Source organism: Onychomys torridus, chromosome 15 (assembly GCF_903995425.1).
Source record: "Onychomys torridus chromosome 15, mOncTor1.1, whole genome shotgun sequence".
Taxonomy (NCBI): Eukaryota; Metazoa; Chordata; class Mammalia; order Rodentia; family Cricetidae; genus Onychomys; species Onychomys torridus.
The window spans coordinates 36,044,712-36,060,626 of NC_050457.1; the positions used below are offsets into that span (position 1 = coordinate 36,044,712).

Sequence of the window (15,915 nt, forward strand, 5' to 3'; positions counted from 1 at the left end):
TAAAAACCATGATGAAACTGAAGCATTGTATCTGCTGATAAGCGGGTTCGAGTCTAAGACTGGTTTTCATTACCACATCTTGGTAGTCAAGATGTTATACATTAATATTTAATTTGTTTAAAACTTCTTGCTCACTGCATTGATTTCACAAGAAACAAATTTTCCAAATATGAGAGCTAGTAATTATAATATGCCACAAGAAAAATGAAAAAAAAAAAACGCTGTTGGAAAACTTAGGGGGAAATGTGTTTCATCTTTTATTTCCAAGGAAAATCTGTATGTTATAAAAGCAAACATTTGTCATACCACCAAGTACAGGACTCACATTGCAAACTGAACCATTTTCATTACATGACTGATGATCTAAAAATCAAATAACTTTGAAAGGCTTCAGTCTCAACTGTTTCATGAAAATCATGTTATTACATTGTACCCACACACTATTCTTTTAGAGGATCAAGTAGAAATTAGACCCAATAATTAACCAAACTTACATCATATCCTGTTGTTTGTTTTATAAGATCATAAACACTATACTAAGACTTAGCACTTGGACATGAAACATGTCTTAACTTTCTGAAGAATATTCTAGGAATAAGCAAAATATTTAGAATGCTTTAATGTCTTCAGTTAACAGCATTTGTATCAGTAACTGCAATGTTGTAACTTTCAGCATCTCACATAACTAATCAATGAAGATGGTTATTTTTTTTTAAGGGTTTGGAGTAAGAACAGAAGAACAGGAGATATAAGAATATCAGGTTTCACACTTCTGTTAAAATTTTAAAAATAAAAACTGTTTTCTTCTCTGCATCAAAACTATCAGACTTGAGGTATGCTTGTTTGCTTTAATCCCATGACTCGTCATCGACTGGATTGGGAGCTTGTGAAGAAGAAATCCCTGCTGTATTCAAAGTGTTCTTGCCCTGGTAATTCTTTTTTAAAAAAAAAGAAAAGAAAAATGAAAGAGACAAATTATGACAGCCCTAATGTTACAGTCTAGACTGATAGCAGAGACTCATATTCTACCCCGACTATCTCAAGAATGCAAAGACTTTCTTGTAAAATGATTGTCTTCAAAAAAGGCCCATACAAACCTGTAAAGTCTAGATTGTACAAAATAACTCAAGAAAATGATTTTTCAAGTCACTAAGTTTTAGACAGCAGAAAAATTTAACATTAAACTTCCAGTAAGCATAAATGTTTAGTAAGAACACTCTTCTATATTAAGATTTACTGCAAAAAAAAACCCAAAAGCCTGCCATGTCTTTAAGATTTAAGCTCTAGTATTTTGTCTTAATGATGTAGTCAAAATGAAAGAATTCTCTAGAAAGTTCAGAAGATGATCTGAACAAATACCAGCAAAAAGGAACTGGGTTGTTCAGCTATAAATCTCAAATAAATACATACATATACATATGTGTGTGATATAGTATATATATTTATATATATAAATAAGATAATTAAAATGACAGCTTTAGATTAATTACTGAATAGTGTTACCTCACAGCATCAAGCACATTTTCAAAGAGTAATTAGAAGTCCATTTCTTAATGTTCTCATTTACCTTCCTAGTGTCGACAGATGCAAACACAGTTCCTCTTGTGCTATTATTGAAACCAGGAGGTACATATGTACTAAAGGCAATTTCTTCTAGCCATGCAGGAACATCCTGTTGAGCCTTGAGAAAATAAAAATTTCTTATGCAACATGAAATCTGAAAAATTGTACAAGATGTCAACAACAAAGAACTATTCTATTTTAAATATTTAGAGTTAAAAAATGGTTTAGACTTACGTCTGATAGTACTTTAACTAGAGGTTGTGCTAAATGATTATCAGATTCAGTATCGAAAAAAGAAATTGCTCTGCCAGTATTTCCACAACGCCCAGTACGCCCAATCCTATGAACATATTCATCAATGGCAGAAGGAAGATCAAAATTGATAACATGTTGAACATTTTCAATATCAAGCCCTCTGGCAGCTACTGAAGTAGCAACAAGAACTGGGCACTTTCCACAGCGAAAATCTCCAAGAGCTTGCTCTCTCTCCCTCTGTTCCCGATCACTTTAAAAAAAGAAGTTTGTATCAGAGTCACTTTTGAGGAAGTTATTAAAGTTCATCAAGCAGTATATTTCAAAAAGTGAAAATGACAGCACATAGAAGTAATGCCCACCATGCACATACCAGTTATTCTAATAACAGCACATAGTAGTAATGCCCACCATGCACATACCAGTTATTCTAATAACAGCACATAGAAGTAATGCCCACCATCCACATACCAGTTATTCTAATAAGCAATCCCAGCCACCACTTTAATACTCAGTGTTCTGATGGAACAACCACCCTATTAGCAAATGGAGTAAGACAGCTAACAGGACCAGAATACAAATCCTTGTAATAGAAGAGTAATTTCTAGTCTTAGCAAAAGACTACAGATCTACTTGCTTAGAATTATTGCTCATAAAATGTTCTTAAGTTCAATTCCAGAATTCTACATATTCAAAAATTATTTTAGATCTTCTAGTAAAGTTCCAATAAAGTGGTGTTAATGTGCCTTTTTTTAGCATTCCAACTTCCAAAAAAAAAAAAAGGTCAGGCATCAGAAAGATTAGATTCAGCATAAGAAACATTGAAATCTAAGAGCCAGAGACCATAAGGACTGCTCTTGACAAGTTCCCATTCCTGAGGAGTTTAAGGAAGACTTTTAGGTTGCCTGTCTCTACTACTTAGTTCCTATAAAACAAAAGATGAACCGGGCGGTGGTGGCACACACCTTTAATCCCAGCACTCGGAGGCAGAGGCAGGCGGATCTCTGTCAGTTCGAGGCTAGCCTGGGCTACAGAGTTAGTTCCAGGAAAGGCTCCAGAGCTACACAAAGAAACCCTATTTCAAACAAAACAAAAAAAGGATGAAGGCCAGGGAAATCAGCCAGTGAAGATACTTGTCTCCAAGCCTAATAAATTGAATTCTATCTCTGAAACTCATATAGAAGGAAAGAACCAATTCCAAAAACTTGTCCTCTGACCTCCACATGTACACAGTACTGGCACTCACACAAGAACAAATACTAAAATAATACAATTTTTAAAAAAGAAGAAGAATGTACTCACCCATGAATACTTGTAGTTGATATTTTTTCTTGACAAAGAAAAGTTGCAATAAAATCTGCTTTTTTCTTGGTTTCAACAAAAACCATAGTTCTTTCATCACCTACAAAATCACAAAATTATTACTATCCAAACTACAAAATTAAGCAAAAGAAAAGGAGTCACGTTAGAGTGAGAAACCTCATCTCCTCCACAGCTGTAGTACTGGGACCTGGTATGAAAAGAGTGTGTTTCCTCAATGAATGGATGTCAAGGAAAGAGACAACTGTTGTCCTATTAGCGGGATTAAAAAAAGGTAAGTGGGCCTTCTTTTCTTAAGCAAATATAAATAATTGCATGCCATCTCTTAATAATCTCAAATTTGTCTCAATCTCTTTTGTCTCTCCATTTCCTATTCTATAAATGCTTGTTACTTCCAAAAATAATCCAATCTTTCATTCTGCCTGGATAGGTGAAAGAATTACACTAATGACATCCGACCCTATAATCTAAACTCTATAATCTATGTGCAATGTCATCTCTTAACGCAAACCTTTTCATTCCCAGAAGATGATACAAAGTTAAATGTTGGCCTTATCCAGGGGCTTAACTCATTAAACAGTATTTGCTTGCAAGATTAAAGTACTGAACTGGCATAGATTATTCTACACAAGGGATAACTCTATAAAATGCTGACAAAGAAAGATGGTAAGATATCTATAGCCTTAACAGAAGGAAGAATGTTGGCTGCTAATGAGCTTTCCTACCTCCCTGGGAAGATGACTCAGTTGGTAAAGTGCCAGCCATGCACGCATGATGTACGCTGAGTTTGGATCTCCAGCATCCATGTAGAAACACTAAGCACAAAAGTGCATACCTGTAACCCCAGCACACAGGAAATGAAGATAATGGGATGATCACTTGGGATTCCTGGCCAGCCAGTCTAGCTAAAGAGGTACGCTCCAGGTTCAGTGAGACCCTGTCTCAATAAATAACATGGACTGGGCAAGGGCACTTTACCAAATGAGCCATGTACCCAGATTGCTAAAATCTGTATTTCTATGTTAACTCTTAGCCTGTAGCCAAAATAGCAAAACAGTAGACAGTGCTTAAGAATATAACATCTCTCAGGGACTACAAGATAGTTCAGTGGGTCAAGGTGTTTGCCACTGAACATGATAGCTTGAGAGTGATCTGGAATATTGTGGAGGAAGAAAACAATTCCTGCAAAAAGTCCTCTGACCCTCATACATTCTCCATGGTATGTTGTACACACACACATACACAAGTGTAAGTCACAGTTGAAGAAACATCGCTCATAATTACAACTGACTTCTCATTCCTCTTTCTCAACAATGACTGACACTGAAACCGAATTACTAAACTAGGAAAATAAAGGGGGAGGGGAAGTATAGCATGCAAGCAGACATCAAAGGGCCATACCAGTTGTTTCCAGTCTCAGGAAACAAAACAATCCAAATACTTTAAGAGCAAAAATAACTTGGAAGAAGGCAGAGAAACATTTTCTTATGGGTATTATGAAGGACAGAATTTGATTATCCCTCCTGAAACACTTTAAATCTGTTTAGTAGGCAAGAAGTGAGGGACCAGAAACACAAAGTCAGCAAGAGTTCACATTGGTTTTTCTTTGAAGACTGGGTCTTGCTATTAAGCCAGGGTGGCCAAAAACTCACAAGCCACCTGCCTTAGCTTCATGAAAGCTGGGGTCCCAGATCTGCTCTCTCACGTACAGATGGAAGAATTATCTTTCAACACAGTAACAGTAATAAAACATGTTACCTTTAAACCTTTCTAGTTTTCTAAAAAAACAAAAACAAAATATATGTACACTTCTGCTGAAATACTTTTTAGTCAAGCATTGTTAAACTAAGTCTCAATACCTTACTTGTATGAGATAAAGGAATATTTTTATATAATTTATACAAAAACTAAATCAGTCATCTATAAAAGATTTATAAAAATAAGATTTATTAAGTTATACAAAACAATGATGATTTTAAAAAACAAGTAATATTTTAAAATTCAAAATCATGGCAAAATAATTCTATTAAAATAAGGTACCTATGTTTCGTAGAATCTCAACAAGTTTTTCTCTTTTTGAATACTGGCCAACTTGAAGAATGGTTTGCTGAACGTCTCTGCAAGCTCCACCCACTTGTCCAACAGCAACAAACAAATAATTCGACTTTAAAAACTCCCCAGCCAACCTTAAAAGAGAAAATATCACTCCTTAGCTTAGTCTTGTCCACTTGTGCTCATATTTCAGTCCTGTGAATGCAATTTCATGTTAACTAGACAACAACAAAGGTGGTAAGATGGTTACTTATGCTACCCAAGCACTACTTTCAAAGGTCAGGATACAATGCTAAGGCGTCGAAAATATACAATCGTAAAAAAAAAATTTGTGTCAAACTATGGACACAGGAAGTTCCAGTGAATTCTCTGTCTACGCAAAGTTATATTAAATGTGTACTAATGATAAGAAATGTGAACTACAATGCTGACTATTACAAAGAAGAATTTTTTAAATTAAAAATGGAACTGTAAGGGGACCTGGGAATGTAGCTCAATTGGCAGACTGCTCCTTTAGTATGTACAAAACCCTGGGTTTGATTACCACATAAAACCCAGGTTGTGATGGTGCCTGCCTGTAATCTCAGCACTCAGGAGGTAGAGGCAGGATGATCTCTACAAGTTCAAGATCACCCTTAGCTACACAGTGAGCTTGAGGCCAGTCTGGGCTATATGAGACCCTGTCTTACAAGAGGGAGGGAGGGGAAGGGAGGGGGATTGAAATGTAAACTTGAAACACAAATTCTAATCTCAATTCTTATGAATACTTGTTATTGCTCAGATTTGCTTTCTGAAATATTACTTGTTAAGTTACTCTTCTTTAAATAAATTACGAGTAAATCAGATTACAGGTCAATGTTTTTCATGTCATAACACATATAGAAAAATGAGACTTAAGGGCAATGCAAAATTAAGCTGAGTAAGGTTGCCCCAAAAGTTGACACACAGTAATTTACTATGAGCATGCACTTGAAAGGCACTGCTTTTCATCAGTCACAAACATAACTCTGTGGGGACATTGTCAAGTAAGGTAGCTGAGCTTTTAAGGTTAAGAAGGGAGAAAACAAGTCTTTGGTAAATTCTTCCCTCTTGTGGTAGGTAGCAGTCCAGAATTTTCTAGTTGTTTCCTTGAATGTAACAAAACAGTTCAGACTCAGCATACCCAAACTCTAGTTCAGTTACCCCTTGCTCCTTATCTATTCTCTTGCCATAAAATCACAACTGTTCTCTTAGTTTCTTCTAATTATTTTTTAGTTTTTTGAAATTATTATTATATCATTTCCTCTTTCCCTTTCCTCCCTCAAGCCCTCCCATGTGCTTCCCCCACCTTGCTCCTTTTCAAATTTATGCCCTCTTTTTAATTGTTGTTATATAATGCAGTCATTCCTAGATACAACCTAATAACTCTATAGGATGTTACTTGTATGCATGTTTTCAGAAGGTTATTTTTTAATATACCTCCTTCAAGAGTTAATACCCTCTTCTCCCAGGCAACTGAAATTCTTAGTATCTATCACCCCTTCACTTGCTTAAGTATTCATGGTACATGGTATTGGGAGCACAAGATGGAGCACAAGATTGGTACCAGCCTCAAAAACAAAAAGTTATATGAAATTTTTAAATTCAGTATTAGAATAGTTACCATCTACCGCACAGATATTAAACTCCAAGAGATGTGCAGTGCTTTCTACAGTTTCTTCCAAAATGGAAATGAGCAGGAAATGGATGAAATGAAGTCTATAAAGAAGAATCTTTAAAACTTTCAGGCTTGATCCACAGGAGCAGAAAGTGAAGAATCTTAGATTTGAGTAATTTTTAAATAACTGTCAATCTGGATATTTTTCAAAGACAGAAAATTAAAGGAATGTGAAAGAGGAATTACCATGATTCAAAGTCTTTTGGCTTCGAAAGACTAAGATACATCAGTCCAAATAAAAAAGACAGGAATACAGGGGAAAGTAAGTTCAATTTTGGACCGCAACAAGAGTCGTTTCTAACTTGTTTATAAGAAAAAATATTCACAAAATATAAAACTCTGCACCTGATAGAAGAAATCACATGTACAAGAGTAACTGGGAGTTACAGGTACAAGTGGAAGCCAAGGGAATGAAGACTGCCCTGGTTTAGGAATGTACAGAATGAGAAAACGGTTATTTCTAAGATGATAAATCAGAAAAGGCACCACACAATTACCCTCTTCTCTGAGACAATCAAAATTAGAGGAGAGCACCCTTTAGACAGGTGGGTGGTTGTGGAAAACCCTCCAGTCTGACAGTGAGCAGTCAGAAACCTCGGGAACCCAGACCCTGGAGAGGACAACAGAGAGTCTTCTACTGCAGACTACAAAGCAGCCTGGCAAATGCGGGCAGAGATGAAAGAAAAGGGAGTGGCACAACTGGTCACCTCTGCCACAGACTCCGGCACTCTACCTACACAAGTGCGATCTCAACAGACAACAGACCTGCAACCTGCTTCATGGAGAAGGTCTCTGTATTTCATAGCAGACGCTCCTGGTTTTAGTGGAGGAAACCATTGAGCAGGTTTTATCTTGAGCTTTAACTCTGAGAATTGTATTATCTATCCTACAGTTTCCTATCCAATAGCACTATTTCTACACTGATTCAGCAGGCATCTACCTTGAACCTTAGTTTGGCCCTAAGAGAAGGCTACTTAAAAACAAAACAAAGGGGTTGGGGATTTAGCTCAATGGTAGAGCACTTGCCTAGCAAGCACAAGGCCCTGGGTTCGATCCTTAGCTCCACAAAAAAATAAATAAATAAAAAATAAAAAAATAAGCAAACAAAAACACTGACAGTTCCATGCCTTTGGAAAATGCTTTGTGCTCCCCCTCAAGACTGGTAACTCTGGAGGCAGCTACAGGACTTCTGGAGAACAACAGCCATGGGATATCATTTCCAACAATAACAAGAGTTGGATTTATGGGAATTCCCTCCACCTCAATCTGCATGCATAACTTAAGCTGACTGATTCTCTCTGACCTTCATGCAGGCAGCACAAAGGCGCCTGGGACATCCACCAGGCCACTCTGGGTGTGTCAAGTAACTCTGGAGTAAAGCACTGGAGGAGGAGTTATTTCTACATAGTTCATACTGACACTCAGGGCAACTGGGAGGGATTTCAACCATTCTTGCTGATCACCTTAAGTCTTTGCTCTTTCCAAGGACCACACAGCCTAAGAAGACAAAAGGATGCTCTGACACATGAGTTGCTATGTTTACTCTTGCTCACATGGTCAACCATATGGGAAGAGAAGAAAGTTTTACTTTTTACTAAGACTTTCTGTTACTGGTGTTTTACTTTTAAATATGCATTTTGCGTTCTTTCTTGTCTTCATTTTTCAATAATTCATTCCCCTTCCCCCCTTTTATATTATTTTTGCTTCTTTATTTCTTATTTTTGACCTTTTCATTTTTCTTCCTTTGTAAAATTAATTTTTTTTATCTTAACACTTCAGCTTGTTCTACTGTGCTGCCCTGTTCTCATCTATTGGTGCTGTAGTGGTTATTTGGTACTTAATTTTTATCTCTGTTTTGCTTCACTCTGTAGGTTTTTTGTTTTTGCTTACCTCTATGTAGTCCTGAACCTTTGAGCATGTTGAGCATTCATTTGCCACTGAATTATACCACCAAACCTAGCCAAAATAATTCTGCTTTACTCCACCTACAATGCAGTCCTGCTTGAACCTTAGCAGATACTTCAAATTAAATAAAAGGTCCCATGAAAATCCCCAGATGATGACCCGACACCAAGAAAGCACAGTGAGAAGGGAGGGTTCTAACAAGCCATCGCTGTGTTTAGCCCCCAGCAATGGTAGAGAGGAGTGACACAAACAATTGAGGACATCATCCCCATTTCAATACTACACTACAAAGCCACGGTAGCAAAACTTCACGGTAGCAGCAAAAAATAGACACACAGATGAATGGAGAAAAGGACCCAAAAGTGAACGCATGCATTTACAACCAACTGAATCTCAACAAAGGCATCAATACCACACTAAAAAGTACCAGGCTTGGTGGTACATACCTTTAATTCCAGCACTTGAGAGGCAGAAGCAGGCGACTCTCTATGCCTTTAAGGCCAGCCTGGTCTACATAATGAGCTCCAGGGAAGCCAGGAGTACATAGAGAGACCCTGCCTTCAAAACAACAAAAAAACACTGAGGGAAAAACAGCCTCCACAAATGGTACTGGGAAAATGGGCCAGCCACATGGAGCACTGAAATTAGACATGTATCTCTCACCTTGTACAGACATTAACACAATCCAAGACCTAAAACCCGGAAACTACTACAAGAAAGTCAACAACTCTTCAAGATACTGGTCCAAGCAACAGAACAACTTCCAAAATATGACCCTAATATCCCAAGAACAAAACTAAGAATTGGTAAATGAATGGAATTGCATTAATGAGCTGCTGCACAGCAAGGAACAATCAATAGACCAAACGGGAAACACACAGAATGAGGGACAACTCTGTAGCTACTCATTTGATATAAACAATACTCAGAATTAAAAGAACTCAAAATCTTAATACCTAAAGAACAAGTAATCCAATCTAAATATGGGCAAATGGACAGGCACTGCTGAGACTTAAAAACATCTAATAAGGCCGGGCGGTGGTGGCACACGCCTGTAATCCCAGCACTAGGGAGGCAGAGGCAGGCGGATCTCTGTGAGTTCCAGGCCAGCCTGGTCTACAGAGCTAGTCCAGGACAGGCTCCAGAGCTACAGAGAAACAGGTCTCGAAAAACCAAAAACATCTAATAAAATATGAAAATGGAAAGTACTTTAGCCATCAACAAATTTAAAAAAGAACAACAAACAACCAACAAATGCTGGCAAGAATTGGGGGGGGGGACCCCTATCACTGTTCATTCAAATGTAAACAGCATAGCCACTGTGGAAAACAGTACACAGTTCTCAAACAGCATCACTCCTGGGTATTTATCTAAACAAAATGAAGACAGCGTACAAGAGATGCCGAAATACTCATGTTTAGTGTTGAATTATTCATAGTTCCCAACATCTGAAATCAGCTGAACTGTTCATCAACAGCTGGATTTTTAAAATATGACACCTAACACAATAGAGTAGTACCAATCATAAAAATCAAATCATGTCATTTGCAGGAAAATGGATAGAACTGTTAAGCAAAATAAGCCAGATGGAGAAAGACAAGCAAGCATCTCCTGTAGCTTTTTGTTTGTGCAAAGTTAAAATAAAAAAATTTAAAAAAAAAAAAAGGGTTCTGTGGGAAGCAGAAGCAAGATGATAGGGACTGGAGAGATGGCTCAGTGGCTAAGAGCACTGGCTGCTCTTCCAGAAGTCCTGAGTTCAATTCCCAGCAACCACATGGTGGCTCACAACCATCTGTAATGAGATCTGGTGCCCTCTTCTGGCCTGTAGGCAAAACACTATACATAATAAATAAATGAATCTTAAACAAACAAACAAACAAGAGGCTAACCAGGGCTTATAGGCTACCAGCCTGACTCCAAGTTCAATAGGGAAACCTGAGGATCTGAGTTCAAGTCTCCAGCATCCATGTCAAAATCTGGCCACAGCAGCATGAATCTGTAATTCTAGCTCTGGTGGAAGAGATAGGCAGATCTCCATAGCTCACTGGCCAGGCAGCCTAGGCTCCTTGAAACTAGGGGCTTCAAGTTCAGTAAGAGAGCTGTTTTAAACCACAAAATAGAAAGCAAGAGAGGAAGATACTGATCTCTGACCTCAACATGCATGCCCACATGGCACCTGCACAAACATATGTATATACAACACACATAAAAGAAATTAAATAAATTACAAAGAAAAGGACTAGACAAAGAATGGGCAACAGATAAAATTTTAAAGTGTACAGTGAATACTTAGGGTGATAATGCTCCCTCCAAGAGCAAGAGATGACCTAAGGAAACCTCCAGTATCAAGTATGAAAAACCTCCTTTTGAATTATTGGTCAGTGGAGTTCCAGAAACTCACCAACAGTATAGGCTATCACTGTTGCCTTTGGTTGCCTCCCAGAACTGAAGTTAGGTCCTTATGGCTGAAGATATCAACTTCAAACATGGGACTTAGGGAAAAATTAAGCTAAGATATGATCTGGCAACCTCCTCCCTGAGGACTAGCTTTCACAGGTAAGGTGCCATGCAAGCTATCATAGGAGAAAATAGTAGGTAGTCCTACTATGATGCTTTGAATAAGAATGGTCCCCATAAGCTCATAAATTTGGATGCTTGGTTCCCAATTAGTGGAACTGTTTGGGAAGGATTAGGAGACAGCGCCTTATTGGGATAGGTGTGACCTTGTTGGAGGAGTACATTAGAGTGGGCTTTGAGGTCTTCTCCCTCCTTCTCCGCCTCTCTCTCTCTGACTCCTGCTTATACACATCACATCAGGATATAAGCCCCTAGCTATTGCTCCAGTACCACGCCTGCCTGCCAGCCATCACTCTCCCCACCATGATGGTCACTAACCCTTTGAAACTGTAAGCAAGCCCCCTATTTCTTAAAGAAAGTTGCCTTGGTTGTTTGATGGGGAAATGCAGAGACAGCTGGCCTGAGCTAGTGGGAGCTCATGTACTCTAGACTGACAGCTAGGGTACCTATGTGGAACTGAACCAGGCCCTCTGAATGTGGGTGTCAGTTGTGTGGCTTGGTTAGTTTGCAGGGCCCCTTGGCAGTGGGACCAGGATTTATCACTAGTGCATGAACTGGCTTTTTGAGGGGGGGGGGGGGCTTGGTTCTGCCTCAACTTGATATGCCAGACTTTGTTGACTCCCCCAGGGGAGGCCTTACCCTGAGGAGTGAATGGGGCATCTGGTAAGAGAGGAAGTGGCGGGGGAGCAGGCAGAGGGGAGAAAGGAAGAACAGTGATATGTAAAATGAAAAAACTTACAAATTAAAAAAGAGTTGCCTTGGTCATAGTGTTTCATCATAGCAACAGAATGACAACAAAGACAGAAGGTGGTGCCAGAGCGGCGTGCTGCCTGACCATGCTGCTTGTTGGGAGAATGTGAACTTCAGGACTTTGGATTAGGAAATCAGCTGAATGCTGTAAAGAGGTGGGGGTGGGGTGCTTAATGGGACACTGGAAAGAATAGTGCTGAGAGCAATGTGGGTAGTGGAGGCCTAGCTCAAGTGGTTTCAGAAAACATATCGACTGTCCTAGAGACCACTCCTGTGATATTTTGGTTAAGAATATGGTTGCTTTTTGCCCTTCAGCTAAATTGAAGAATTTTGGACTAATGTTACTGGTAGAGGAAATTTCAAGACAGCCTAGTATTGACTGTGTCATGTGGTTATTAATGATTACTCTTAAGAGGATATACAAAGAAAGAGCAAGTGAGTAGGAAGAAATAAAAAATGTACAGTTTGTAAGAAAAAGAATCCCAGAGAATGGAATGTTGGAGCCCATTTCTGTACTCAAGGACAAGAGAAATTTAAAGAAAGGCCTAATACTGAATGGAATAAAGGGAGTTGTGCCTCAGGGCAAGACTTCACCATTGTGACCCAAACCCCAGTAATGAGCAGCACTGCAAGATTATCAGCAGAGGGGCAACACTGGCTCTTATACCTGAGGGCAGCCAACAGCTGTCCAACTGGACTTACGGTCCAGTCAGGAAGACAGGATTCAGACCTGTCCAACTACAGATAACTGTCGGTGGAGCACCCAGCCCCAACTGATAAATCTACCAAATAGCTCCTACACCTAAGGCTCAGGGAACACTGCAAAGAGTCAGAAAGTCTCCAAGAGTCAAAGAACTGTCTGCTGTCAGAATCTGTACATGTGAAGGAAGCTCCTCCAGGAAATCTCAACAATATGGTTGCCCAAACATGATCCCGACAATGATACCATCAGTTGACATGCCAATGTAGATGGGAACTCTGACAAGGTCCCACACACAGATGAAGAGCTACAGGCAGTTAGTGACTGCTAAGAGAAGAAGAACCAGTCTTCCCCAAGGATGATTTCCCTGTTGATTATCCAATACTAAGTGGCCTAATACATATGCATATGAACAACACCAAGTGGATTCAGCAGGTTGATTTACATATTCATGTGTGTGAGAAAAGGGGAGTGGGAGAGAGAGAATGTATACATAGCAATAATAACGAAAGAAAAAGCAGCCCTGAATTTGAGGAGTAGGAGTACAGGAGTAGTTACGAGGCAGAAGGGGGAGAATGATGCAAATATAGTATGCATATATTAATTTTAATATTTTTTAAAAATAAAAAATTAATCCAGAAACAAAATGTAAACAATTTAAAATCAAGAGATTTTCTGTTTACCATATATATCCAAGGTTACTAATCAAACATGACTCATAAAAGATAACAAATACTACTATTTATTGGCAGTAGGAGACATAAATCATTTGGAGTGGCCAGCATTTTTACTTCGCTATGTTAAAGAAATCTGAAAAGAGACAGCAGCAGCAGCAGCAGTATTATCTGCTAACCAGTTAGGTTCATGTCTACTGATTATCAACACTGACAGGAATGCAGATACTCTGTTTCAAATCTAAGATACAATGAATGCAACCATTAATAAATTATTGTGGGGTTGAGCAGATTGTTCAGCAGTTAAAAGCACTGGCTGCTCTTTCAGCAAACCAAGGTATGACTGCTAGTACCGACATGTAACTCCACTCTCAGAGTCTTCTGATCTCCTCAGGTACTGCATACACAGGGTATAGACATACACACAGACAAAACACTCTCATACACAACATATTTTAGAAAAAGAAATGACTATCTCAAGTACTACTAAGAAACTGATCTAATGCTCTATGACTTAGTTTTTCCACAATAAAGACCTTTTCAATTTTCTATGAAAAGTTTTTATCATATAAGTAAAACCAATCAGTGGCCAATGTCAAGCCTAACCAAGGACTGTGGAGTTTGATACACTAGCACAGGATCCCACATAATATTTTATGAGACCAAAGACCAACTTTGCATAAAAGAAATAGGCCTATATTCTAGGATCCACAGATTACAACATGTATTGCGCTAGCCACAAGCTTCAAGCCAAAGTGATGATAATGCAGTCAGGAATAAAAGTTGAAAAAAATGAGAAAATGGAAAACTTTAAAGCATACACATACTATTGTACTACATGTGCAAAGCTCTCTTTAAAAAGCAATTCAAGTATCTGAAACTAGAATATTGACATTACTTTCATTTGTTATATAACTATGTTCTTTTTTTGTATGTGTACCTGCATATGTGCTCACATGTACATACATATGCATATTTATGTGTTTATGGTTGTACATGTGATGGGCAGAGTCAACCTTGTTTTCTGAGACAGGAATCTGAATAACAGGCTCAACTGTCTGGCCAATGAGCCCTAGGGATCTGCCTGTCTCTGCCTGCTCAGCACTGGAATAACAAGGCTGTCATCATGCCGGGCTTTGTACATATGTGCTGGAGGTTAAACTCAGGTCTTCATACTTGCATGACAAACATTTTACCTAGCCCTAAATTAAGTAATTAGTTTTGAGACACAGTCTCACTATGTAACTGTGGCTGGTCTCAAACTCAGAGTCATCTTTCTCTGTCTCCTGAGTGTTAGAACTAAAGGCATATACTACCATGTGCACCTTTAATTGTTTTTAAAAGGTAAAATATTTACCTCTGGATTTCTTCTGGAAAAGTTGCACTAAATAAAAGAGTTTGGCGTTGTTCCTTTGATGGCATTCCCGGACAAGAAATTAACTTCTTCATTTCTGGTCCAAAACCCATATCCAACATTCGATCAGCTTCATCCAAAACTAAGTACTTGACTTGTTTGAGACCAATCTTTAAGGATATTTTCAAAGACAAGAACAGAAAATGCGTACTAGTTTATATTAAGCTAAAATACATTCCACAATTTCAACTGTTAAAGTATTCTTTGGGGCTATGCTGGCTAGTTTTATATCAACTTGACATAAGCTAGAATCATTTGGGAAGGGAACCTCAGTTGAAAAAAATGTTTATAAGGCATTTTCTTGATTAATGATTTATGTGGGAGGACCCAGCTCACAGTATATGGTGCCACCTCTGGTCTGGTGGTCCTGGGTTGCTATAAGGAAGCAGGCTGAGTAAGTCATGAGGAGCAAGCAAGCAAACCAGTAAGCAGCATTCCTCCATGGCCGCTGCTTCAGTTTCCTGCCCTCATGTTCCTGCCCTAATTTCTGTCAATAATAACTGTAATGTTAAACCTTTTCCTACCCAAGTTGGTTTTGATCATGGTGTTTTTATCACAGCAACAGAAACCTTACCCAGTACATGGAAAATCAAGGCATAAAATGATAACTGTTAGGTTCATCATAGATAATAGAGAATACTAATATATCTGATCTAAACTTTTTTTGGGGGGCAGGGGGGTGTTTCAAGACAGGATTTCTCTGTGTAGCCCTGGCTATCTTGGAACTCATTCTGTAGACTGGGCTGGCCTCTCAAGTGCTAGAATTAAAGGCATGCAACACTACTGCCCAGCCTGATCTAAACTTTTACTGATATATAAAATATTTCATAAATTAAGTTTAAAAGAACCTAAAGTATATTTTAAAGTATATATTTTAAAATATTCTACAGCAATATTTTACCCCAGAACTTCCTGTATTAACTGAATGTTCTATTATCTCCAATGTCTAACCTATTAGGCACTAGCCATATGTAGTTTGAAACAAATAATTGTGAAATTAAATTTTTATTGT

At 38.4% G+C, this 15,915-nt stretch overlaps 1 protein-coding gene across 2 annotated transcripts in view; it reads right to left on the reverse strand.

The window, feature by feature from the left end:
• Positions 1-233: 233 nt before the first annotated feature.
• Positions 234-15,915, reverse strand: part of Ddx4 (DEAD-box helicase 4) — a 73,945-nt gene continuing 58,263 nt past the window's right edge. For both annotated transcript variants that reach the window (XM_036207421.1, XM_036207420.1), the window contains exons 17-22: positions 14,847-15,013; positions 5,176-5,321; positions 3,118-3,217; positions 1,798-2,068; positions 1,568-1,681; positions 234-935 (exon numbers count right to left, since the gene is read on the reverse strand). In XM_036207421.1, coding sequence (XP_036063314.1) covers positions 849-935; positions 1,568-1,681; positions 1,798-2,068; positions 3,118-3,217; positions 5,176-5,321; positions 14,847-15,013 — 885 coding nt within the window. In that variant the 3' untranslated portion in view covers positions 234-848. The remainder of the gene's footprint in view (positions 936-1,567; positions 1,682-1,797; positions 2,069-3,117; positions 3,218-5,175; positions 5,322-14,846; positions 15,014-15,915) is intronic.